Source organism: Heptranchias perlo, chromosome 17 (genome assembly GCF_035084215.1).
Source record: "Heptranchias perlo isolate sHepPer1 chromosome 17, sHepPer1.hap1, whole genome shotgun sequence".
NCBI classification, from domain to species: Eukaryota; Metazoa; Chordata; class Chondrichthyes; order Hexanchiformes; family Hexanchidae; genus Heptranchias; species Heptranchias perlo.
The window spans coordinates 11,206,243-11,231,815 of record NC_090341.1 but is presented as its reverse complement, the minus strand read 5'-3'; the positions used below and the strand labels follow the sequence as shown (position 1 = coordinate 11,231,815).

Here is a 25,573-nt window from a genome sequence, read left to right as displayed (position 1 = left end):
GTGAGCAAAGTCACAGGAGATCTGCTTGTCTTCCCAAATTGCACACCAGCTTTTGGTGCTCTTTTGCCCCCTTTTTCCAGATGAACAACAGCAACAACTTGCATTTATATAGCACCTTTTAATATAGTAAAACGCCCCGACGTGCTTCTCAGAGGCGCTACAAAACAAAATTTGACGACACAGCTACATAAGGAGATATTGGGACAGGTGACCTAAAGCTCCGTCAAAGAGGTAGGTTTTAAGGAGCGTCTTAAAGGAGAGAGAGGTTTAGGGAGGGAATTCCAGAGCTTAGTGCCTAGGCGGCTGAAGGCACGGGCTAAAATGCGATGAAAATCTGGGCTGCACAACAGGCCAGAATTGGCGGAGCGGAGAGATCTCGGAGGGTTGTAGGGCTGGAGGAGGTTACAGAGATAAGGAGGGGCGAGGGCCATGGAGGGATTTGAAAACAAGGATGAGAAGTTTAAAATCGAGGCGTTGCCAGACCGGGAGCCAGTGTAGGTCAGTGAGCACAGGGGTGATGGGTGAACGGGACTTGGTGTGAGTTAGGACATGGGTAGCAGAGTTTTGGATGAGCTCAGGTTTGTGGATGGTGCAAGGCGGGCGGCCGACCATGAGATGAAGTATATTATCCCTCTCTCAGTAGCTCGTGGGTTGATACATGAGCTGTGAAATTGCAATAATCTAACTATTTTTGCCTTCCCTTCCCTTTTTCAGAACAATAGAGAGTGTTGGGACAAGCCGACGAGAGTCTCGCAATTCTTTAGCCGGTTGGATCGATTTGATGGTCAGATGGATGATACTATACTGACTTCCATCATTGTGTCAGTAACAGGAAATTCCACAGTGGCTCATCTTGGAACATCAGATGGAAGAATTTTACAGGTAAAAGAGGCGTTTGATGTCACCGGTGGTGGTGGGGGGGGGGGCGGGGGGGGGCGGGTGGGGGGCAGGGGGGGGTTGGGGGGGGTGCGCGGGGAACCCTGTATCGGTGATGGTTGGGGGAGGGGGCGTCTGTATCAGTGATGGCTGGGGGACGCAAGTGTCTATCAGTGATGGCTGGAGGATGGAAGGATATTTCAGTGATGTACCTCTGATCATTGGCACTGACTTAGGGAATCAGCTGCACTCTTTATCTGAAAGGATGTATTTAGCCTTTTGCCTCACTTGGGGCTGGCTCGTGAGATTTTCTTCTGATTGGCACAGCCCACTTGCTAGAGTAGCCTGATTTGCAGTTAAATCATATATTCAATTTCCCCATGCCCAGGGAGCTGTCCACCAGTCACCACAGCTCCCGAGAACTTGGGAAATCTGAATCTGAACATATCGTGCAATTGGAGTTATGTGTAGGCCAGACCAGGGTGGGGCTGACTGGTTCCCTTCCCTGAAGGGCATTAGTTGTGTCAGCCGTGGCTCAGTGGTAGCAATCTTGCCTCTGAGTCAGAAGATTATGGGTTCAAGTGCTACTCCAGAGACTTGATCACAAAACCTAGCCTGCACATCAGTGCTGTACTGAGGGAGTGCTGCACTGTCGGAGGTACCGTCTTTTGGATGAAATGTTAAACCGAGGCACCACCAGCCCTCAGGTGGACGTAGAAGATCCCATGGTGCTATTTCGAAGAAGAGCAGAGAAGTTCTCCTCGGTGTCCTGGTCAATATTTATCCCTCACCCAATAAAAAACAGATTATCTGGTCATTTTCGCATCGATGTTTGTTTAACCTTACTATGCGCAAATTCGCTGCTGCGTTTCCTATATTACAGCAGTCTACACTTCAAAAGTGCTTCATTGGCTATAAATTGCTTTGGGATGTTCTGAGGTCACGAAAGGCGCTATATAAATGGAAGTCTTTGGTAAACAGTTGGGTTTTTAGAACAATCTGGTAGTTTCATAGTTATTTTTCAAGCGCTAGCCGACCAGTGACCAGTTTTATTGAATTTAATTTCACAATTTGATATCGTGGGATCTAAACTCGATCTCTGGGTTGCTAGTCCGGTACCATAACAGTACCCTTATTTTTACTGATTAGATATGGAAAGTTTTGACATTGAAAAGAGATGGTGGTTTTGTGGCCAGGCCTGAACCAAGAAGTGCAGTGATTTTCAGTATTTACACTCAGCGTGGGAGTTCGGGGATGTTTTAGTTTTGCTTGAATTCCGCTCATGTGTTCTTTTGGATCAAGCAGTTCCAAAGGCATGAAGCTCATGTATGTTTCTGTTCTTTTTCCCAGGTCTGTAGTTATATAGTGCACACAGACTTATTTGGGACTGTTTTTCCCTCTTTTTTTATTAATCACTTCATTAGGTAAAGTACCCATTGTCTTATTGGAGTTCAGTGAATTTAGGCCGACTATTCCCAAAACACTTTCACGCCCAGGATTTCTGAACCACGTATGTTTTATAAAGGCTTTTGCTGCCTGCAATCGTATCACAAGCCTTTGAAATTGTTTTGTGGTGTTTCCTGATCAATTTTTCTTCCTCTGTTGATGTACTTGATTCTGCTGGAGTTCTGAGTGGATTGTAATGGGGACACTGGCCCATACAGCTAGGATATTTAAAGCTTTAAGCGCTAATGATCCTGCTGTTAGTCAACGTTATCACTCTTGCTGCAGTAAGGGAAAGATTGTCCTTCAAATGGCATTAACTGGGCCCATGTATGATATGTTTCCCCAGACTTGCTCCCACTATGCTTTGTACATATTTGCACTGGCCCCCTGTAAAAGTTTAAAAAGTTAGGGGAATGTGAGGTGGAGCAATTGGAACGAGTGTGGGAAGGGTGGGAATGTGAGGGGGAGGGGGGGGAAGGAGAGTGGTGGTGAAATTGGAGCACAATGGGGCCCAGGAAGGCAGCACAGGTGGGCGTAGGAACAATGCAGAATGGGATGTGGGCTCTTTAAATCAAGTCTGAGGTTTCCAGAGGCCCATTCACCTCTACGTCATTGTGCTATAATTGGAGTTGTAGGTTTATGTCGTAATCTCTTTTGCAATTTTGTTGCTCAGAATTGGAAACACTTAAAGCAACACCATTGTCATAGACGTTCTCCTCAGTCTGAGGGGATGTTGCAGCAGCTGCACCTCGGAGATTTTTTTTGCTGCAATTCGGTTTGGTTGAAAAGTTTTTTGGGGCGGGGGGAGTTGTCCTGCAATCTGAATGGTGAAGAACAAAAGTGAAAAATAAACAATTGGAAGAAGAAAAACATGAGGCTTAACTAATGAAAAAGGAAATTGACTGATGCTCACTGCAGACACAAAGCTTTTTATTTCATCCACAGTGGTCAAAATATATGTTTTTTTAAATGAGAGGGGAGGGAGATGATTATTTAGTACATAGTCCACAATATTACCATTTTTAAATAAGGTTGGGCCTTGCCAACTGTAACATTGTGTATTTGGGCCCACACAGCCTGAGCTCTCAAGATTTTACCATCTGGTTGTAATGAAGAGGAAAAGTAATTAAACCTTTAGGAACTGAACTAAAAGGGCTCGATTTTCCCGGGAAATTGCGGGTGCATTGGGGGCGGGTGGGCATCGAATATCGGGGAAATCTAGCTTGGGTTCGGAGCCCGGCTCCGACCCGCCAACTTCCAAGTTCCCCACGGACGCGTCCTGAATCCGGAAGTCCTGCCGGCAATTAAAGCTGGTGGGATGATAGTTAAAGAGCCAAATGTACCTCATTGAGATACTTAAGGCACTTTACTTGTAGTTAGAAAGATTTTTAACTTACTTGGGCGGCATTCCCATGGCTTCTGATTCAGACGCGTAGGGCCGGATCAGGCAAAAAGAAACAAAATAAATTAAATAAAAAAAACCATTGCACGAAGTTAAAACACAAAATCAACCTACTTTTCCACCCTGCTCCAACATCCGATGTCTCCCTCTCCGGTCTCCCCCCTCTTCACCCCCCCCGATGTTCCCCTCTCCCCCCCCCCCCCCCCCAATGTTCCCCTCTCCCCCCCCGATGTTCCCCTCTCCCCCCCCCCGATGTTCCCCTCTCCCCCCCCCCCCCCGATGTTCCTCTCCCCCCCCCCCCCCCGATGTTCCTCTCCCCCCCCCCCCCCCGATGTTCCTCTCTCCCCCCCCCCCCCCCGATGTTCCTCTCTCCCCCCCCCCCCCCCGATGTTCCTCTCTCCCTCCCCCCCGATGTTCCTCTCTCCCCTCCCCCCCCGATGTTCCTCTCTCCCCTCCCCCCCGATGTTCCTCTCTCCCCTCCCCCCCGATGTTCCTCTCTCCCCTCCCCCCCCGATGTTCCTCTCTCCCCTCCCCCCCCGATGTTCCTCTCTCCCCTCCCCCCGATGTTCCTCTCTCCCCTCCCCCCCCGATGTTCCTCTCTCCTCTCCCCCCCCCGATGTTCCTCTCTCCCCTCCCCCCCCGATGTTCCTCTCTCCCCTCCCCCCCCGATGTTCCTCTCTCCCCTCCCCCCCCTATGTTCCTCTCTCCCCTCCCCCCCCGATGTTCCTCTCTCCCCTCCCCCCCCGATGTTCCTCTCTCCCCTCCCCCCCCGATGTTCCTCTCTCCCCTCCCCCCCCGATGTTCCTCTCTCCCCTCCCCCCCCGATGTTCCTCTCTCCCCTCCCCCCCCGATGTTCCTCTCTCCCCTCCCCCCCCGATGTTCCTCTCTCCCCTCCCCCCCCGATGTTCCTCTCTCCCCTCCCCCCCCGATGTTCCTCTCTCCCCTCCCCCCCCGATGTTCCTCTCTCCCCTCCCCCCCCGATGTTCCTCTCTCCCCTCCCCCCCGATGTTCCTCTCTCCCCTCCCCCCCGATGTTCCTCTCTCCCCTCCCCCCCCGATGTTCCTCTCTCCCCTCCCCCCCGATGTTCCTCTCTCCCCTCCCCCCCCGATGTTCCTCTCTCCCCTCCCCCCCCGATGTTCCTCTCTCCCCTCCCCCCCCGATGTTCCTCTCTCCCCTCCCCCCCCGATGTTCCTCTCTCCCCTCCCCCCCCGATGTTCCTCTCTCCCCTCCCCCCCCGATGTTCCTCTCTCCCCTCCCCCCCCGATGTTCCTCTCTCCCCTCCCCCCCCGATGTTCCTCTCTCCCCTCCCCCCCCGATGTTCCTCTCTCCCCTCCCCCCCCGATGTTCCTCTCTCCCCTCCCCCCCCCCCGATGTTCCTCTCTCCCCTCCCCCCCCCGATGTTACTCTCTCCCCTCCCCCCCCCGATGTTCCTCTCTCCCCTCCCCCCCCCGATGTTCCTCTCTCCCCTCCCCCCCCCGATGTTCCTCTCTCCCCTCCCCCCCCCCGATGTTCCTCTCTCTCCTCCCCCCCCGATGTTCCTCTCTCCCCTCCCCCCACCCCCCCGATCTTCCGTTCCAGCGCCGGATGACGTCTCACTCTCTCGCTTTCTCTCCCTCCCCTCGCCTTGCAGCTCCTGACGGCAGCCAGCCTGTCAAGAGCTGCCTGGCGCGAAACCTGGAGAGCACGTTAATCACCATCAATTACGATGCGATCGTGTCGGAAAGGTTAAGTTTTGTTTTATCGGGCTTGCCACGTGCACCTTCAACCCCCCCCCCCCCCCCCCCACCCTCTGCGAACCCGCCACCATTTCAAAATTGAGCCCAAAGAGTTTCTGGAATAGCAGGAAATGGCCTCATTGGAAAAATCTTTTAATGTGATGCTGCATTAGTCACAATTGCACCATATACTATTGACCCGATTTTAACCCTGGGCAAATTTTCGAGCAGGAGGGTAGCGATGTAAATTAGAAATTCACCCGCTACACCAGAAATGAGGCCTGGGGTATTTTAGCTCCTGGGCTGCATTTAAATCCCGGCAGCCGACTTCCCCGGCAAAAACTCGAAGGCCGTCCATTGAAAACCAGGCAGGTGACAGAATCGGCTGCTGGGGACGCGCCTCGGGGATCTCGCGATTGAGAAGTGGGGGCGATGCAAGTCCTCGGTAGGGGAGGCCTAATCTTACTTGTGGGGCCCAGAGGAGCCCTCCTAAACCATTATCATACAGGTAATCCTCAGGTTTACTCCTGATAATTGATTCTCTAATTTTACCTGGTATTGAATTACGACTTCATCAAGTTACGACGCCATCTCAATGAATTTCGAGCTCGACATGATGCTGAGCTCTTCTTCTGTCACCTTTGCCGCTGTGTCCACTTCTTAGGCTAGGTGTCTTCCCCCCCCTCCCCCGGCACAGCGGACCCTTTCTCCCGTCTTCAGAATTCTCGTTCCACCTGAACCCCTCCCTCTGGCCTCTTACCATTTCTTGATCTTTTCATTGGAAACTGCTGGCGTGACATCGGCCGTCTCAATTTCTCAACTCCCCTCACTCACTCTAACCTACCTCCCGCTGAGCTTGCGGCACTCCGTTCTCTCAGATCCGACCCTGACATTGTCACTAAACCTGCTGACGAGGGCGGCGCTGTTGTTGGTTGGCGAACAGACCTCTACCTTGCGGAGGCTGAGCGCCAACTCACCGACACCTCCTCCTGGACCATGACCCCACCTCCGAACATCAAGCCATAGTTTCCCAGACCATCACTGACCTTATCTCCTCTGGAGATCTTCCTTCCACATCCTCCAACCTCATAGTCCCCCAACCCCACACAGCCTACTTTCACCTCCTCCCCAAGATCCACAAACAGGACTGCCCTGGCGGGCCCATCGTTTCAGTCTGTTCTTGCCCCACGGAATTTATTTCTTACTATTTTGACTCTTTTTTTTTTTCTCCTGTTGTCCAGTCTTTTCCGACCTACATCCGCGGCTCTTCCGACGCCCTCCACCATTTTAATGCTTTGTGTCTGTCTTCACAAAAGAGACGGACGATGTAGAGATTGTAGTTGAGGAGGAGGAGTGTGAAATATTGGATAGGATAAACATAGTGAAAGGAAGTATTAAGGGGATTAGCATCTTTGAAAGTAGATAAATCACCAGGCTGGATGAAATGTATCCCAGGCTGTTAAAAGAAGCAAGGGAGGAAATAGCGGAGGTTCTGACCATAATTTTGCAATCCTCCCTGGATATAGGCGTGGTGCCAGAGGATTGGAGGACTGCTAATGTTGTACCATTGTTTAAAAAGGGAGAGAGAGATAGACCAAATAATTACAGGCCAGTCAGTCTAACCTCGGTGGTGGGCAAATTATTGGAAACAATTCTGAGGGACAGGATAAACCGTCACTTAGAAAGGCACAGGTTAATCAAGGATAGTCAGCATGGATTTGTTAAGGGAATGTCGTGTTTGACTAACTTGATTGAATTTTTTGAGGAGGTAACAAGGAGGGTAGATGAGGGTAGTGCATTTGATGCAGTCTACATGGATTTTAGCAAGGCTTTTGACAAGGTCCCACATGGCAAACTGGTCAAAAAAGTACAAGCCCATGGGATCCAAGGGAAAGTGGCAAGTTGGATCCAAAATTGGCTTAGTGGCAGGAGGCAAAGGGTAATGGTTGACGGGTGTTTTTGTGACTGGAAGGCTGTTTCCAGTGGGTTTCCACAGGGCTCAGTACTAGGTCCTTTGCTTTTTGTGATATATATTAATGATTTGGACTTAAATCTAGGGGGCATGATTAAGAAGTTTGCAGATGATACAAAAATTGGCCGTGTGGTTGATAGTGAGGAGGAAAGCTGTAGACTGCAGGAAGATATCAATGTACTGGTCAGGTGGGCAGAAAAGTGGCAAATGAAATTCAATCCGGAGAAGTGTGAGGTAATGCATTTGGGGAGGGCAAACAAGGCAAGGGAGTACACAATAAATGGGAGGATACTGAGAGGTGTAGAGGAACAAAGGGACCTTGGAGTGTATGTCCACAGATCCTTGAAGGTAGCAGGACAGGTAGAAAAGGTGGTTAAAAAGGCGTACGGAATACTTTCCGTTTTTAGCCGAGGCATAGAATGTAAGAGCAGGGAGATTATGCTAGAACTGTATAAAACACTGGTTATGCCACAGCTAGAGTACTGTGCACAGTTCTGGTCACCACATTATAGGAAGGATGTAATTGTACTAGAGAGAGTGCAGAGGAGATTTACGAGGATGTCACCAGGACAATTTTAGCTATGAGGAAAGATTGGATAGGCTGGGATTGTTTTCTTTGGAACAGAGGAGGCTGAGAGGTGATTTAATTGAGGTGTACAAAATTATAAAGAGCCTATATAGAATGGATAGGAAGGACCTATTTCCCTTAACCGAGAGGTCAATAACCATGGGGCATAGATTTAAAGTAATTGGTAGAAGGATTAGAGGGGAGCTGAGGAAAAAAATTTTCACCCAGTGGGTGGTGAGGGTCTGGAACTCACTGCCTGAAAGGGTGGTAGAGTCAGAAACCCTCAGCTCATTAAAAAGTACTTGGATATGCACTTGAAGTGCCATAACCTACAAGGCTACGGACCAAGTGCTGGAAAGTGGGATTAGGCTAGGTGGCTCATTTTCAGCCGGCACGGACATGATGGGCCAAATGGCCTCCTTCTGAGCCGTAAATTTTCAATGATTCTATGAAATTATGTACGTGAAATCAATCCAAGTCATTTACAGCAATGCAATCCAGACATGATTGACCCGGGAATTACCCAATCATCTCCCTTCTGGCTGTGAATAGTGGTGTCACGATACGCAGCCCAACTTTACTCCGTACTTTATTTGATAGTTTGGGTGTACTTAAGGAAAAAAGCACATTAATGAGTGCCCTGTTGGAAAGCAACTGCAAGAATGCTGCTGAATGAGCTAAACAGCCACATGACTGGTATAAATAATTCATTATGGGCTATTGGCTGCGGGGAGAGATCACTGAAGAGAGATTCATCGGAATGGCGATGCACCTCGTTCGACTGGTTTGATTGACTGACAGTCAGGGGAGCAACGACGCAGGCAAAGACAAAACAAGCTAAGAGACAGCACGAAAGCAAAGGAGAATCTGTTGGGTGCTGATGCAGCTGAAGTGGAAGTCAATCATGGAAACAATAAACATAAGCTGGAGGTTAGTTCAGGGGGAAGCCAAGGTGCAAAGGAAGGAGACAATGGCAGGAAACCAGCAACCGCCCAGCAAGGCCTCCAGAAGAATTGTAATCCATGATGTTATTCAGGCATTTGACTCGTTAATTTACACCATCGAGATAGCCATAACCAAGGAGGTGCAAAGGTGTATATCCAATATACACTTTGTAAGGAAGTGCTCCCAATCCTGAGGATATGAATTCCCTTCCAAAACCCTGGCCAGAAGATGCATTTGGTGGACAACTATGTTACTTCCTGTCAAAATGCTACCAGCAGCTGGATGAACAGCCAAGCACGGTGTGACAAGTGGGTATTAAGAGCATCAGCACTGATACGCCAGTGGAAGAGGTGAAGGCTGTCCTGGAGGCTGAAGAGTAGTGCCCAATGGAATAGAACAGTTCAACAGAATGGTGAGCCACAAAACCAGCCTGCCCACAAGACTCATTGGACTGACTTGCGAGAAATCGAAGCAGGCCCAGAAATTGATTGAAAGCTGCTTCACTTTCTATTTCTTCCACTACAAAGTGAATGAGCTGCACATTCCACTTGTAGCTACTCAATGTTTCAAGTGCCGGGAATTCAATCACACCACAACAGAGTGCAAGAATAATCCAAATGTCTGAGTTATGATGTTTCTGCTCCTTGAATGTGCATAATTGTATGATCTTTGTTGGAGATGGTCCTACCTTTTGATTGTATGTGTTGTATGCCCTTTGTCGAGGTATGTAGTGGTGTCATGAACCACAATTCAAGTGGGTAATCTCTGAAAAGCCAACTGTCCAACTTGTCATCATCCTGAAACTCATAATTCTTTTGTCATGTGATCGTCATGAGAAATCTTGGGAAACTGTGCATTCATATGCATTATCATTTGACTATGTATCAATTGGTCATTTCTATTGAAAGAAAGAAAGAAATTTATATAGCGCCTTTTACAACCTCAGGGCGTCCCAAAGTGCTTTACAGCCAATTAAGTACTTTTGAAGTGTAGTTACTGTTGTAATGTAGGGAACGCGGCTGAACACAATGGGATGGTGGCTTACATCTTGGGAAAGATCTTAGCATCTTCTGTTGCATGCTGTTGCTGCTTTTAACATATGTTCACTATGTTGTTGAAAACGGTCATCCGTGACCTATGCCTGGAAGGAGCCTGTGGCTAAAATGTTGAGTGCCATCTTAACCTTTTACTGCTACCGGCACCACTATGCCTATGGAACTCCATGATTCCAGGTCTGATTCCAAGAGATGGCATAATTGATTTGACCTTTCTTGCTGAGGCATAGCTTCCTCACACAGTGGTCCTCGGTTGTAGTGACTTCATTACACATCTGCCCCTATCCTGGCACTGTCCACTATAGTCCAAATATTGGCAGGAATTGAAACTAGAGTAGATCAGCATGCAAATACATGGGTTGTGTTTGCCATTACATTTTGGCCCCAAATTGGCAAGAAATTGAATTTTAAGATGCCAGTGCGTGGTATAGCCATTTTGAAGAGAAATAATTCTTACAGTGGCGTACCTAACTGATACTCAAATGTAGATGTAATCCATATGTGCTCTAATTTAGAATATTTTTTTGCAACAAAACTGGGAGCTAAATATCCGGTGGACTTGCATTTCACTGGCAAGTCCTGTTACTTCAAATCTTCAATGTGCAGTTGACAAGATTGCTGTTGAGTGAATCTTCCTTTTTTATGTTTTGTCTCAATTACACACAAGTCACTTTTTCTGTATAAACTGCATGACTTCCGTTATTTCTGCTATTTACCAAAAAAGAAAGATTAACAGTACAGAATGGACTGTATTTTAGAAAATATTTCAATGGCATGTAAGAAACCATCCAACAGAAAACTTTTAATCTTGATCTCTCACTCCAAATTGCATGGCGTAATTCCTATGTAAATTCCTTATAAGTGAATAGAGTAGTGTGCCAAAGGTTTGTTTACTTGACAAGAACTGAGTGATGCACATTAAGTATTTAATTTCTCCCACCATTAATCTTTCTCCTTTAACGTGGATTAATCTTGGCCTTTCTCCTCTGCTGAGGTCAGTGTACTGTATGAATGGCATTTCCTGGCGGTCGTCTCCTCAAGGTCCAGTTAGCACTAATTTCCCAATCTGTTTCCTTGATTTTGCACGGTTGATTTAATGGAGTGAAACCAGACAAGGAGTCAGCAGGTGCAGCCTTTTTGTTTGCTTCTGATTATGACATGTGAATCCCACCCAAAACTAGATTGTCAAACAGTACTTTGAAATACTGAATGTGTTCGAAATTTGCATGCTGTTCAGCGCAGTAGTTGGCTGACACTTCAGGTATTGAAATGTAACTTGAATGAACATTATTGAAATGCTATGCTCTTGGCAGGCCATTGCTTGATTTCTGCTACCATACTGAGTTTTATGAATTCTCTAAAGTTTTCGATTCCTTTCTTTTTGTAGGTGGTTGTTCAAAGATCCTTTAAAGCACATGCTAACTTCAGCTTGAGTGAGTCAGATCCCGTTTCCCGAAAAGTTGCACGTTTGGAAGACTCTTTGCTGTTTGTGACTGGAAAAAAGGTTCGACTGGGGAAGAGGAGTCTTCTCTTTCTTTTTTTGACGTGGAGATGCCGGTGATGGACTGGGGTTGACAATTGTAAACAATTTCACAACACCAAGTTATAGTCCAACAAATTTATTTTAAATTCCACAAGCTTTCGGAGGCTTCCTCCTTCGTCAGGTGAATGTTTTTCCACATTCACCTGACGAAGGAGGAAGCCTCCGAAAGCTTGTGGAATTTAAAATAAATTTGTTGGACTATAACTTGGTGTTGTGATATTGTTTACAATTTCTTTTTTTGGATTGAGGATGTCATGAATTGATCGTAAACAAACCAGAACCTCAGATGGCACTAAATAACTAACCTTTGTTCCCAAGCCCTGGCTTTTGGGTTCAATAAATTACCCAAGACCAATTACGTTTGCAATTTTTCTTTTAGGAAGAATGCAGTTTTGTATTGCAGTTGATGTTGGAGAAATAGACTTTGGAGAGCAACATGATAAGAAATGATTTAAGAAACTAAAACATATTTCCTCTCACTGTTTTACTATCTTTAAGGTGCTATATAAATGCAAGTTGTTTTCTCCATTTTGTAATTTTTTTTTCCTCTTTGCTCCCCTCTTTTGGTCTCTTTAAACCATTAAAATTTCTTGACCGAGAAATTAATTTAATGATTTAAATCTAGACCACTCTACTAGTGTCATTTTTCAACCATCTGTAAGTAACTGGGGTGGGTTTGACCAGCTGTCAGATATATTTTTTAATTGTCTACCTCCTGCTGTAGGAAATTGCTTGGCATATCCTCTAGACAGACAGCTCAGATGGGAGCAGGCCAGGGAAAGAAAAGAACCCATGAGCTAATTAGCCTGTAATGCAACATGTGACATTACTTTGCCTTGTTCTCAAATCCCCATGTCTGAGGAATTTGGAAAAATATTGTGAAAGATTGCTGCTGAAAAATGCTATGTGCATGGGACAGAATATATATGACAGCTGAATAAAATTCTTACAACAAGGTGCTGACTGAGATGTTGGACGGACAAATAAATAGCAGCTTCTCCTGAGACTTATATAACCAAACGTGAAGCTCTTCACCCCACATGATTCAGATAGGTTCTAGGCATCCTATTTGACCCCGAGCTGAGCTTGCAACCCCATAATCTTCTCCATATCGAAGAGCGCCTACTTTCGCGTCCATAACATCACCTTCTTCAGCCCATCCGCTGCTGAAACTCTGATCCGTGCCTTTATCACCTCCCAATCTCACTATTCCAATGCTCTCTTGAACAGTCTCCCATCCTCCACGCTGTGTAAACTTCAGCTCATCCAAAGCTGTGCTGCCTGCACCAGTTCCTGCTCACCCATCACCCCATGCATGCTGACCTACATTGGTTCTGTGTCCCCCGATGCCTCTAATTTAAAATTCCCATCCACATGTTGCAATCCCTATGTGGGCTTGCCCTTCTCTATCACTGTAACCTCCTTAGCTCTACAACCCACCTCCCCCTCCCCGTTCCTCTGATTCTGACCTCTCATGTATTCTGCTTCCCTTTACACCTCTATAGGGAGCCATGCCTCAAGCTGTCTAAGCCCTTACACTCTGGAATTCTCTCCTTAAGCCACTCTGACTCTCCACCTCCCTCTCCTCCTTTAAGACCCTCCCTAAAACCCACTTCTTTGACCAAGCTTTTGGTCACCCCTCCTAATATATTCTTCTTTGGCTCAGCATCCATTTTTGTCTGATTATGCCTTTGTGAAGCGCGTTGGGACAGTTTTCTACATTTAAGGTGCTTATATAAATGCAATTTGTTGGTGATGCTGTTGTGGAGAGTGATAAACATATGTCCTCCTTTGGGGCTAATGCAGCTTATCCATGGATACGTTATCAGCCCTTTTTCTATATTCTGTATCTCCAAATTTAAAAAAAAATGAAACTCGTGCAAAACAAAAATAATCAAACAGTTCCGAGTTTCAACTGTTTATATTATGAAGATTAACATGGGCTAGAAATGTATATTAAGGATGTAATACAATCAGTGGATTCAAATATCATCTGCACTCTTTCTCATGCCACACAGTCGATATATTATCCTATGCATAATGGCGTGTTGACCAATTTGAGGATTTCTTTTAAAGAACGTTTTGTAATATCATACAAAGAAATATGTGGACTTCCTTCTTTAATTTCAGGTGACCCAAGTTCCAGTTGATGGACCGGGCTGTCGTCACTTCCTCACCTGCAACAAATGTCAGACAGCACCTTCCTTTATGAAGTGTGGTTGGTGTGATGGGCTATGCACTCGGCAGCAGAAATGTCAGAAAATGTGGACTCCAGATACTTGCTCACCTGTTGTTGTTGAGGTAGGTTTCTAAAAATATACAAACTTTTTTTTAATAAAAAAGGTTGTCTTGATGGATCAGCGAGTTTATCTCATGATATCCAGGCCATACAGACCAGTGTCACCCTTGGCTCAGCGATAGCACTCTCGCCTCTGAGTCGGAAGGCCGTGGGTTCAAAGTCCCACTCCAGAGACTTGAGTGTGTATTCTAGGCTGGCACTTCAGTGCGGTACTGATGCGGTGCTGCACTGTTGGAGGTGCCATCTTTTAGATCAAATGTTAAACTGAGGCCCCGTCTGCCCCCTTGGGTGGATATAAAAGATCCCGCAGCACTATCGAAGAAGAGTAGGGGGGGGTTCTTCCATTGTCCAGGGGACATTTATCGCTCAACCAACACCTAAAATAGGTTATTTAGTCATTTATTTCATTGCTGTTTGTGGGAGATTGCCGTGCGCAAATTGGCTGTGGCGTTTCCTACGTTACAACAGTGACTACACTCCAAAAGTACTTCATTGGCTGCAAAGTACTTTGGGACGTCCTGAGGTCGTGAAAGATACTATGTTAATGCAGGTCTTTCTTTCTATTTTTCTTTTTTTCTTTTTCTTTCTTTCATCCCCAGTGTGTGCTGATCTCCATTAGAATAGTAGTACGAGTGCTAAAGTTGGCCTGGACGCCCATGGATTAGGGAGGGAAAAAATCAGCTAAGATGCCCACTTGCGATCAGTCACCAACAAATCCTGCTGGAAGTGTGTGCGTCTACGCATTGGGTGTGACAGAATTGTGCTTGGTTGTGATGCCACCCATTGTTACATAACCTGGTGACACTCACTGCCAAGGCTCACACTTGAAGAAATGCCACTTGAATGAAGTGCTGGAAGGGTGATTGGCGCCCATGGAGCTGTATTGCAGCAGGGAGTTCACAACTTAGAGGATGGAAGGGAGAGAGGGGAAACTGGTGACAATGTCACACCTTCAAGAGGATAGAGAAGAAAAGCTGTCAGCCAAACTGTTGAGAGTGTATGGCGATCCAGACTCATCACCAGCTTAAATTTACAGGTTATTAGCAGTAAAGTTGTTCGGTCGAATGTTGTAATTGCTCTGCTAAGACGAATTCTACTTAGATTAGGGGTTGTATGAACCACAGATAAAAGTGGCCAACATTCAAACCTTGGTATAGCAAACCATTGAATAACTGTTCTAGCAGGCTGACCTAAGCATGAAACAGAAATCTGTCAACATTCACCTATTTTTATCTGAAAATGGTTACACCCTAAAATGCCCTGCTGTTTCCAAGTGAATTTTGGATGGGCTGTATTTAGTCGGCTAAAGATTGAACTTTGAACGTTTAGAGTGTGCGTCATACCTCAAATGTTATACAGTGGGAGTCCACTGGGATTCTACATTGTGTCTTACCATTAAGTGAATGGGACGTGAGTTGAACAATTGAACCTAATGAGAAAGAGTGGCAGGAACTCATTGAACTTAATATATTGAAGCTTGACAAGTGTGAAACTGCACATCTCACTTCTGAATGTAACGCCAGGACATTAGAATTTTTAGGAATAGGAAATTGGCAAGGTGGGGTGGTTAAGCTCAGTACAGTCAACAGTATAAGTTTACAAGTTATTGGCAGTAAAGCTGCAATCCTGTAACTATTCTATCAAGAACAGTTCAGCTTGGATCACAGAATCGCAGAACGATACAGCACAAAGGAGGCCTTTTGGCCCATCGTGCCTGTGCAGCTCTTTGAAAGACCTTTCCAATTAGTCCCATTCACCTGCACTTTTCCCATAGCCCTACAGATTTTTCCCCTTCAAGTATTTATCCAGTTTCCTTTTGAAAATTATTACTGAATCTGCTTCCACCGCCCTTTCAGGCAGTGCATTCCAGATCATAACAACTCGCTGTGTAAAAAAAAATTCTCCTCATCTCACCTCTGGTTCTTTTGCCAATTACTTTAAACCTGTGCCCTCTGGTTACCAATCCTTCTGCCGCTGGAAACAGTTTCTCCTTACGTCAGGCTTCTCGGGTCCATTCCTTTTTGATAGATAAGCCCACCTATCTGCTTTCTCACCATCTCCCTTCTTGGAGAAAAGCACATGATCATTGGAACCCATTAATGCTGTCAGCTGGCCGTGCCAAAGTGGCCTTAAACTTTTTCCATACTGTTATGCTTTGTGATGCTGGCTGTTGTACCTACCTCCCAATCATAACTTGCACAAAAATGTCCTGAAAAATGTATAGGAAACAATAGTACCTCCAATGCAACTCAGCTTCATATCCTTGCCACTCAGCACATGCCCCTGCACCCTTGGAAGTTTAAGCTACGCAGGTTACGATAGTTATAGTCTAGAACATACCAACCTTGAAGAGCAAAAGGGAACAACAAGTAAATTAGTGATCAGGTGACGCTGAGCTAGGATTTTAAGAAACAAAGATTATGGCGCAGTGAGATTAATGGCCTCTGTATTTGTAGAATGAAAGAAAGACTGAGTTTTCAAGTACTGGGAAAGTGTGAGTTGGATTAAGAGACAATGTGATTAGGTGCTTTCAACACATTGAGGCTGCAGGAAGGCAGAAGTGTGTGTCAGGTATTGTATTTGCAGCTTAGAAGGAACAAAAGAGAAGAATCTGAGCAATGATCATATTGGCGATAAAATGGGGGCAAAGGTTGTGATGGAAAGTGGGGTGGGAGGCTAGAGAGAAATCAAAGGTGCGATCGAGAGTGGATGGAGGCTAAAGTTCAGAGAAGGATTGTCCATCAGAAAATAGAAATGCTTAATTTTTAAATTTAAAATTGTATAGAAGAAGATTGCTGCAGCACTAATAATATTTATGGCAAAGGAAGTGCCACAGACATCACGCTCTCTGCTATAGAAGCCATTAATCTTACTGTGCCATGATCTCAATGTATAAATATTTGCCACTTTCTGAGGGAGCAGCAACTGTGCGTGTGGCCTCTAATAATTACGTTCCTATAAATTACTTTTAAGATCAGTGTGGCAAATACAGGGTAATTGAGATGCAAGTCAAAACAAGTGTCTAAATGAAAACCCACTGGAACCAGTGAATATCAAATTTGCAAACAGTTTAGATGATCACTGCATGTATTGTTTATTTAGCTGACTAAATGCAAAGAATGAGTCTAAGTTACTCAATTGATATTTAACCCTGGTATGGCATATTGGAGCTTCTTTGTACCAGAACGTTAGATGATAGGACCTCAGTTGCAATTGGCCATGCAGTAAGTCAATTTAAAAAATCTATGGATTCTAAGTTTTTTCAGAGAGTAGGCAGCAGGGAGGGTGGAGGAAGGAAGATGAAGACCAAGGTACAGATCTAAAGGAAAAGAAAACTGGAGAGAAAAATTGCTAGATGCAAAGGGGTCAAATAAATGCTTGGGAAAGAGATGAGAAAGACCTGTGGTTTACCGTGTGATTGAGAAATTGACTATTGCCTCACAGTATTATAGAATCATAGAATGGTTACAGCACGGAAGGAAGCCCTTCGCTCGTCGAGTCCGTGCCAGCTCCCTGCAAGAGCAAACCAGCTAGTCCCACTCCCACTCCCACTCCCCCGCCCTATCCCCATAGCTCTGCAAATTTTTCCCTTCAAGTACTTCTCCAATTCCCTTTTTGAAACCCATGATTGAATCTGCCTTCACCACCCCACTCAGGCAGTGCATTTCCAGATCCTAACCACTCATTGTGTGAAGAAGTTTTTCCTCATATCGCCTTTGGTCCTTTTGCTAATCAATTAAATCTATGTCCTCTGGTTCTTGACCCTTCCACCAATGGGAGCAGTTTCTCTCTATCTACTCTGTCTAGACCCTTCATGATTTGAACACCTCTATCAAATCTCCTCTCAACCTTCTCTGCTCTAAGGAGAACAGCCCCATTATTCTCTATAATCTGTTTGACCCTTTTCTCTCCCCTCCCTTGCGCTGCTTTCCCATGGTTTCACTCATACCCGTCGCAATAGACATTGCATCTGATCTGAAGATTTCTCCTCCTGTGGATTTGTGCTCACCGCCGATGTAGCCCCCTACCCCTCCCCATCTCAAAGAGGACAGAGGAAAAAAATAAATTTAGCTTTTCTTCAAAATAAACTAAAAATTTAGTGCTGCATGTTGTAGTGCCAGATGCTGTACATTGTGTTGACCAACCCTCATTGTACTTTTTTCTCCTTTCTTCAAATTTCAGTTTCGACCCAAAAGTGCTCCTGTTAATGGAGAGACCGAGCTAACCCTGTGTGGCTGGGATTTCCAATCTCCAAATGGTCCCGCAATAACGCCAACCTCTCATTTGGTTCAAGTGGGAACCCGACCATGCAAAGTCATTCCTGCAAGCAGCAACGCGAAGAAGTAAGTTTGCACATTTTGTTTTTCCCCCATTTAAAATTTTCTTAAATATTTGCTTTAATTAAGTAGTGTCTCCTTGTGAGGATTCCCTTTTCAAAGGGAAAATCTTGCCATTGGGGAAATCCCTCAATCATGTAATTGCTCTGTGTGTTCCCGTGTAGCTGCTTACAACCATATAAAGTTGAACCTGCCACTTACAAACAACTTTAACTGAGCCAATTTTCCCGATCCTTGCTCCCCAGGGAATGCCCGTTTCCCTCAATGCAAAGATTAGGAGAAGGGTGCAGTGACCTGTTTTCCTGGGTCTCCACCGGTTTCAAGTCCTGGGATTTCTGTGGCTTCCCTGCAGGGGGGAGGTGGGGTGGATCTTGGCCCTGTGCCTGCTGTGTAGGGTGTGGTTCATCCTCTTGCCTCATTTTCCTGCTTTACCGCTTACTGAGTGCCCCAATGTAGGGGGTGTCCAGTGAAACATGGAGCTATAGCCTCCCCCTGGACCCTTGCCAACTGCAGGGTCTGATGGAGTCCTGGAGGCAGGCCAAAGACAGGAAGGTCTTTTATTTTTAAATTCCCTACTCCAGGATATTTACAGGTTATCTGGACCTCTGGTTGCCGATCCCCAACAGCAGCCAGAAAGCCTTGGTGTCTCAGGCCTGAGAGATTGCCAGCTATGCTTAAATTTAAAAAAATCGGCCCTAATATCTTCTTTGTTTTGTATACCTGCTGATTTTCTAAGGGCGGGAAGGGAAGGGAAGGGAGCAGTATAGATCAATAAGTGAAAGCCCTTGACACAGGGGACATTGACTTGAAGTACCTATTGAGCTGTAGAGTTTGAGTAACAAGAATTAAAATGTCTTTGAGCTTGATAACCTGATAGGGGAGTTCTCCTGTCTGTCCTCTCAGGAGGACATAAAAGATCCTGTGGCACTATTTCAAAGAATAGCAGGGGAATTAGAGTCATAGAGTCATAGAGTTATACAGCACGGATAGAGGCCCTTCGGCCCATCGTGTCCGCGCCGGCCATCAAGCCCTGTCTACTCTAATCCCATATTCCAGCATTTGGTCCGTAGCCTTGTATGCTATGGCAATTCTCCCCAGTGTCCTGGCTAATATTTAACCCTCAACCAACATCAATAAAAAAGATTATATGATCATTTGTCTCATTCCTGTTTGTGTAAATTGGCTGTCATGTTTCCCTGCATTACAACAATGACCAATTTAAGAGTGCTTCATTGATTATGAAGCAATTCGAACATACTGAGGTTGTGAAAGTTGCTTTTTAAATGCAAGATTTTTCTTTCTGTCTCTCTTCCTTTCTTTTTCTCCCTCTATCTTTTTCTCTCTTCTCACTCTTTCTATATATTTCTATCTCTCTTCCACTATCTCTCTCGTTCTCTAGCTTCCTTTTCCTCTATCTATCTCTGGCTTTCTCTTCCTGCTGTCTTTCTTTTTTCTTTCTTTCTCTCTCTTCCTCTTCCCCCAAAGGATATTCAAGTAGTTATCAACCTACAGCATCAGGCAGTCAATGAACTGGTCCCTTCTGCAGAACATCAGGAGAGAAGGGGCTATAAATTGGGCCATGTGGCGCCCGTTTTGTAGGCGCTACGCAGCCTCCTAATGGTCCGGAATGCGCACGCACGCTTCTAGAGTGACGTGCGCCGGACGTCATCTTGGTAAAGGCGTTTGCGCATGCGCAGATAACGAACGCAGGTAGCATGTAAAGTAAGGAGAATACGCATTAGGTCAGCGTGCTGATTTAAAGGGACAGATATGATTTTAGAACTCAACGCTCCAGCCAACGCACTGTCCTAACCTCGCACAGCTGAACAGGTTGTAAAAAGCATGAAGAACCCCTCACCGGTGCTATTTAAAGGGATCATGCAAGATTTACAGGTTAGTTGCTGGATTATGGCTTCTGGCTGCTGATGCATTTGTTCCTGTTTTTGGAGGTCTCCTATACTTGAAGACTGGGTCTAGGGGACATAGCCTATAAATTAGAGCCAGGACTTGCAGGAGTGAAGTTAGGAAATGCTTCTACATATAAAAGATGGTAGATGTTTGGAACGCTCTTCTGCAAATGGCAGTTGATGCTAGCTCAGTTGTTAATTTTAAATCTGAGATTGATAGATTTTTGTTAAGGGATATGGGGCTAAGGCAGGTATATGGAGTTAGGATCACAGATCAACCATGATCTCATTGAATAGCGGAACAGGCTCGCGGGGCTAAATGGCCTACTCCTGTTCCTATCTTCCTATAATAAAGTTTCAACACTCTACAGGGAGTGGGCTGGCGAGCAGACAGGCAACTGCAAGGGCGCTGGCAGAGTGTCAGGGGTGGGACAGGAGTGCTGTCATCCTGAGAAAGGACAGCAGGTTCATGTTCCATGGAGCCACTGCCACTTATTGCCTCCTGTTGTGTGCCAGCTTCTCTTGCAAGAAAGCGGGACTTGTGTTGGTGAGTGTCCTGCAGGATGTTTGGGTGAAGTGCCTATCATGGTTGAATAGCTGCCAGTGTGTGTGACCTGTGAGTTGTGGGTGTGCGGCTTGCAACAGTGGTAATGTGCGAGAGTGAGAGGAAGCATCTGATTGGAAGAGTTGAGTATTGATTGAAAGAGTTTGTTGGTATGTGGGTGATGGGGTAAAGTGTGTGGAGCAGTGGATGCGGCTAGTGGTGTAGTTGGTAGGAGTTGACAGTTGACCTCACCTTGACCACTCGTGTCAAAGCATTGAACTTCTTCCTGCACTGCATCCATGTTCGTGGTGCTATGCGCCTGACATTGAATTTGTCCTCTTGAGCATATGCCTGGAGGGCCTCTTGCCCCCCCTGCGGATATAGGATGCTCCTCCTTCTGTCCACCTCTTGCACCAAGACCTCTAGTGCATCAGCAGAGAACCTTGGTGCACCCTCTCTCGCAGGCCTGGTACAAACCCAGGTTGGCAGATTGGTGAGGTCTGGCATGCAGATTGGAGGATGTGGGATTTAGTGGTGCCCGACCTTTATTCAATGTTTCAACATAACTCAACAGTTTGTAAACGTAGGGATGGGACCTGCATCTCTGTTTTACGTGTGTGATGTCTGATCTCCGTTCAGACTCCGTGTGGACTCGTATCTTATATTTTACAAATAAGAGGTGCAGGCTGCCTTTAAGAGGTGCAGGCTGCCTTTAAGAGGTGCAGGCTGCCTTTAAGAGGTGCAGGCTGCCTTTAAGAGGTGCAGGCTGCCTTTAAGAGGTGCAGGCTGCCTTTAAGAGGTGCAGGCTGCCTTTGCGTGGTGCTAGCCACTTGCGTGATATCGGGGGCCCCCCCTGCTGGTGAGCAGCCACTCAACTGCGTAGCTAGTCCTGGACACTCGCCGGACAGGTAAATGACCAGGCAGCATGAATCTCATGTACTGCCAGCATCTCAACGACCGGACGTGGGTTAATCGTGCACCGCGATCCCCGCGTCCGGATTCGGGGGTTATCGAATTTAACCCCCCAGGTGTATTATTGTAGCTAACGCGTTTATTTTAAGGTAGAGCTGTATTTAATCTGGTCTGTGCCCTTGAAGGGCAAATTTCCCTCAGTAACAGTAAATAGCCTGAAATTGACCCAAGATGCCTATCTCTAGAGCACTTACCCACAGGAAGCAGTTGAACAGGTAGATTGGCTATCTGCTTTGATCTAGTTACACTTTATGGCCTTAAGGGCACAGATCAAGTTAAGCACAGCTTTCCTCAAGGCCGGCTCTTTACACCTGTTAGCAAAGAGCTTTTAAGGTATGCAGAACCTCCTACTTATAATAGTGAATTAATTTTGAAGTAGTCTTTTTTTTAGAAAGCAACAGTAAAGCGTTTGTGATGTTTGTGGTTTGCATGATAGCATGTGGCTACAGGGGAAACTTACAAGTTAATTGCAGAAAATGCTGGAGAAGCCCAGCAAGTCAGGCATTAGCTGTGGAGAAAGAAACAGAGTTAACATTTCAGGTCGGTGACCTTTCGTCAGAACTGAAAGATGTTAAAGAGTTAAAGTTTTTAACGGAAATCCTGTCGGAGAAAAGAGCCATTCAATAAGATCAGCCATGATCTTATTGAATGGCAGAGCAGGCTCGAGGGGCCGATTGGCCTTCTCCTGCTCCTATTTCTTATGTTCTTATAACTTCTTCAAGGTGGGGTGTTGCTGGAAGAGAAGTGGCAGTGAATTAAACACTAAATCAAAAGCAAAATACCGCAGATGCTGGAGATCTGAAATAAAAACAGAAAATGCTGGAGAAGCAATTATTAATTACATAATTGAGGGATTCACATGACTTAATTATATGTTGTAACATTCAGTGCACCTACCTACCTGCCTTACATCCTCTTAAATGAAAAGCAGTGGCATACAATCTTGTAGTTTATACTGTCAAGCGTATAAACCTATAGTCAATTTTATTTTAAAATTTGTGTTGTGCCCTACCACTGGTTCTGGTGGTACATGGTGTAGCACTGTGGTAGCCTCATGCTGGATATGGTTCTATCAGCTGCCCTATGATAACTCGCGTAAGTAGCAATTTAACAACAAAAGTATGAGCCTAGACAGTGAGTGGTCCACAGGCTATTTATTATCTTTCAGTGGGGGTGGGGGAGGGAGAAAATATTGTAGATAGACATAGAGAAGGACAAGAGCAGCAGGCAGGTGGGAACAACACCACCTGCACGTTCCCCTCCAAGTCACACACCATCCCGACTTGGAAATATATCGCCGTTCCTTCATCGTCGCTGGGTCAAAATCCTGGAACTCCCTTCCTAACAGCACTGTGGGAGAACCTTCACCACACGGACTGCAGCGGTTCAAGAAGGCGGCTCACCACCACCTTCTCTAGGGCAATTAGGGATGGGCAATAAATGCCGGCCTCGCCAGCGACGCCCACTTCCCATGAACGAATAAAAAAAAAGATGTTTCCACTTGTGGGAGAGACCAAAACTAGGGGCCATCAATATAAGATAGTCACTAATAAATCCAGTAGGGAATTCAGGAGAAACTTCTTTTACCCACGGGGGTTAGAACGTGGAACTCACTACCACAAGGAGTAGTTGAGGCGAATCGCACAGATGTATTTAAGGGAAAGCTAGATAAACACATGAGGGAGAAAGGAAGAGAAGGTTATGCTGATAGGGTTAGATGAAGAGGGGTAGGAAGTGGCTCGTATGGAGCATAAATACCAGCATAGACCAGTTGGGCCGAATGGCCTATTTCTGTGTTACTTTCTAGTAAGGCTTATTGGACAGCAATCTGGAATTGGAACCCTGTTTGACTTGTCTTTTTCCTCTCCCTAGCCCTGGTGAATGGAGGCCAATGGCTCAGTTCCACATATGGGACTATCTTTATTAGCTAAGCAGTCAGGGAAGGGGAGGGGAGGCCAAAAAGTGCTGAAGTCACTGTGTGGCAAATGGCAGCTGGAAACCTGCAGGCTACAAGTGCCAGCCGGTTACACTACCTCTCCTCCCTTCAAACTATTGTTTTTAAAAACCATGGGCTGACTTCTCACTGTGCGATATTAGTACGTTTGTATGAAATTTCACTGTCTGCTATTGAACGCGGGCAGAAATTTCAGACAAACCCATTAAGTGTCGGTAACTTCGCATAATCACGTCTGTGTCTATAAATGTCACTTGTCCAATCGTGTGAAGTAAATAGTTATACTTGTTCTTTTTAAATGGTGGGGGAAGATTTCCTATGTTCACTAATCTATCACGATATAGATAGATTAGGTGAATGGGCAAAACTGTGGCAAATGGAATTAATTGTAGACAAATGTGAGGTCATCCACTTTGGATCAAAAAAGGATAGAACAGGGTACTTTCTAAATGGTAAAAAGTCAAAAACAGTGGATGTCCAAAGGGACCTAGGGGTTCAGGTACATAGATCATTGAAGTGTCATGAACAGGTGCAGAAAATAATCAATAAGGCTAATGGAATGCTGGTCTTTATATCCAGAGGACTAGAGTACAAGAGGGCAGAAGTTATGCTGCAGCTATACAAAACCCTGGTTAGACCGCATCTGGAGTACTGTGAGCAGTTCTGGGCACCGCACCTTCGGAAGAACATATTGGCCTTGGAGGGAGTGCAACGTAGGTTTACTAGAATGATACCCGGACTTCAGGGTTAAGTTACGAAGAGAGATTACACAAATTGGGGTTGTATTCTCTAGAGTTTAGAAGGTTAAGGGGTGATCTGATCGAAGTTTATAAGATATTAAGGGGAACGGATAGGGTGGTTAGAGAGAAACTATTTCTGCTGGTTGGAGATTCTAGGAGTAGGGGGCACAGTCCAAAAATTAGAGCCAGACCTTTCAGGATTGAGATTAGAAAACATTTCTACACACAAAGGGTGGTAGAAGTTCGGAACTCTCTTCCGCAAACGGCAATTGACACTAGCTCAATTGCTAAATTTAAATGTGAGATAGATGGCTTTTTGGCAATCAAAGGTATTAAGGTATATGGAGTTAGATCACAGATCAGCCATGATCTTATCAAATCGCGGACCAGGCACGAGGGGCTGAATGGCCCACTCCTGCTCCTATGTTCCTATTAGTAGCAAAATCGTAAACGCGTTCTTTATACACACGCTTACGATTTCACTACAAATAATGAGCAGAGGAATTCTTCCCCAATTGTGTTTACTTCACACATTGAGACAACCACCAAGAAAATGATGATGAGGATATTGGAGGCTTACCCACACACCATCATGCAAGGCTCACTCAAGCCACTTCTCATTCTTTCTAAGTTTGAACAAAACTCTCTGATCCATTCGTCTCAAACTTCTTTGTGCTGGGCGCCACAGAAAACAACTTCAGCTACTCACACCCTTACAGCTGAGGTTAGGGGCAAGAATGTAAATATATCTTTTTTTTCACTCCTGAACATTTTTTTCTTTCATCTTTACTGCTTGCTTGTTTTTTTTCTCTCTCTCTTTCCCCTCCCTCCCCCCCCACACTTTTTGTTTCACGCTGCTCCTTCAATTCTGCTACTCTCAATCTCCAGCTACCACTACTGTTCTCGCGCTCCATTTCTTCCTGTCTGACTTTCCATCTTCATTTTCCCTCTCTACTTCTGGTTTCTCTTTCTCTTCTCCACAGCTGTTTTCTCTCGGCGATCTTTACTTCACTTCTGTTTCCCTTTTCTTCAGTGCTCTCTTTCCCCTCCCTCTCCCGAGCACTTTGGCTCCTTGTGTTTTCTTCACTTCTGTTCCTCGTGTCTGTCTCTTTCTTTCTTTTCCCCTCCCTCACTTTTGTCTCTCTCCCCTCCTTCACTTTTACATTGCTCTCACGTTCTCTTTTTATATGTGCCTCTCTCTCATCCCTCACTTTTCTGTGTATGTTTCCGTCTTTCTCGCACTTTTGTCTCTACTCCCCTCAATTTTTCTACCTCTCACCACTTTTTGTCTCTTTTTC

At 45.6% G+C, this 25,573-nt stretch overlaps 1 protein-coding gene across 1 annotated transcript in view; it reads left to right on the top strand.

The window, feature by feature from the left end:
* The window catches only part of mst1rb (macrophage stimulating 1 receptor b), a 120,426-nt gene that overhangs the window by 43,675 nt on the left and 51,178 nt on the right, over nucleotides 1-25,573 (top strand). Inside the window, exons 3-6 of the mRNA XM_067998479.1 lie at nucleotides 715-882; nucleotides 11,367-11,483; nucleotides 13,653-13,823; nucleotides 18,004-18,164. Of these exons, the coding sequence (XP_067854580.1) occupies nucleotides 715-882; nucleotides 11,367-11,483; nucleotides 13,653-13,823; nucleotides 18,004-18,164 (617 nt within the window). The remainder of the gene's footprint in view (nucleotides 1-714; nucleotides 883-11,366; nucleotides 11,484-13,652; nucleotides 13,824-18,003; nucleotides 18,165-25,573) is intronic.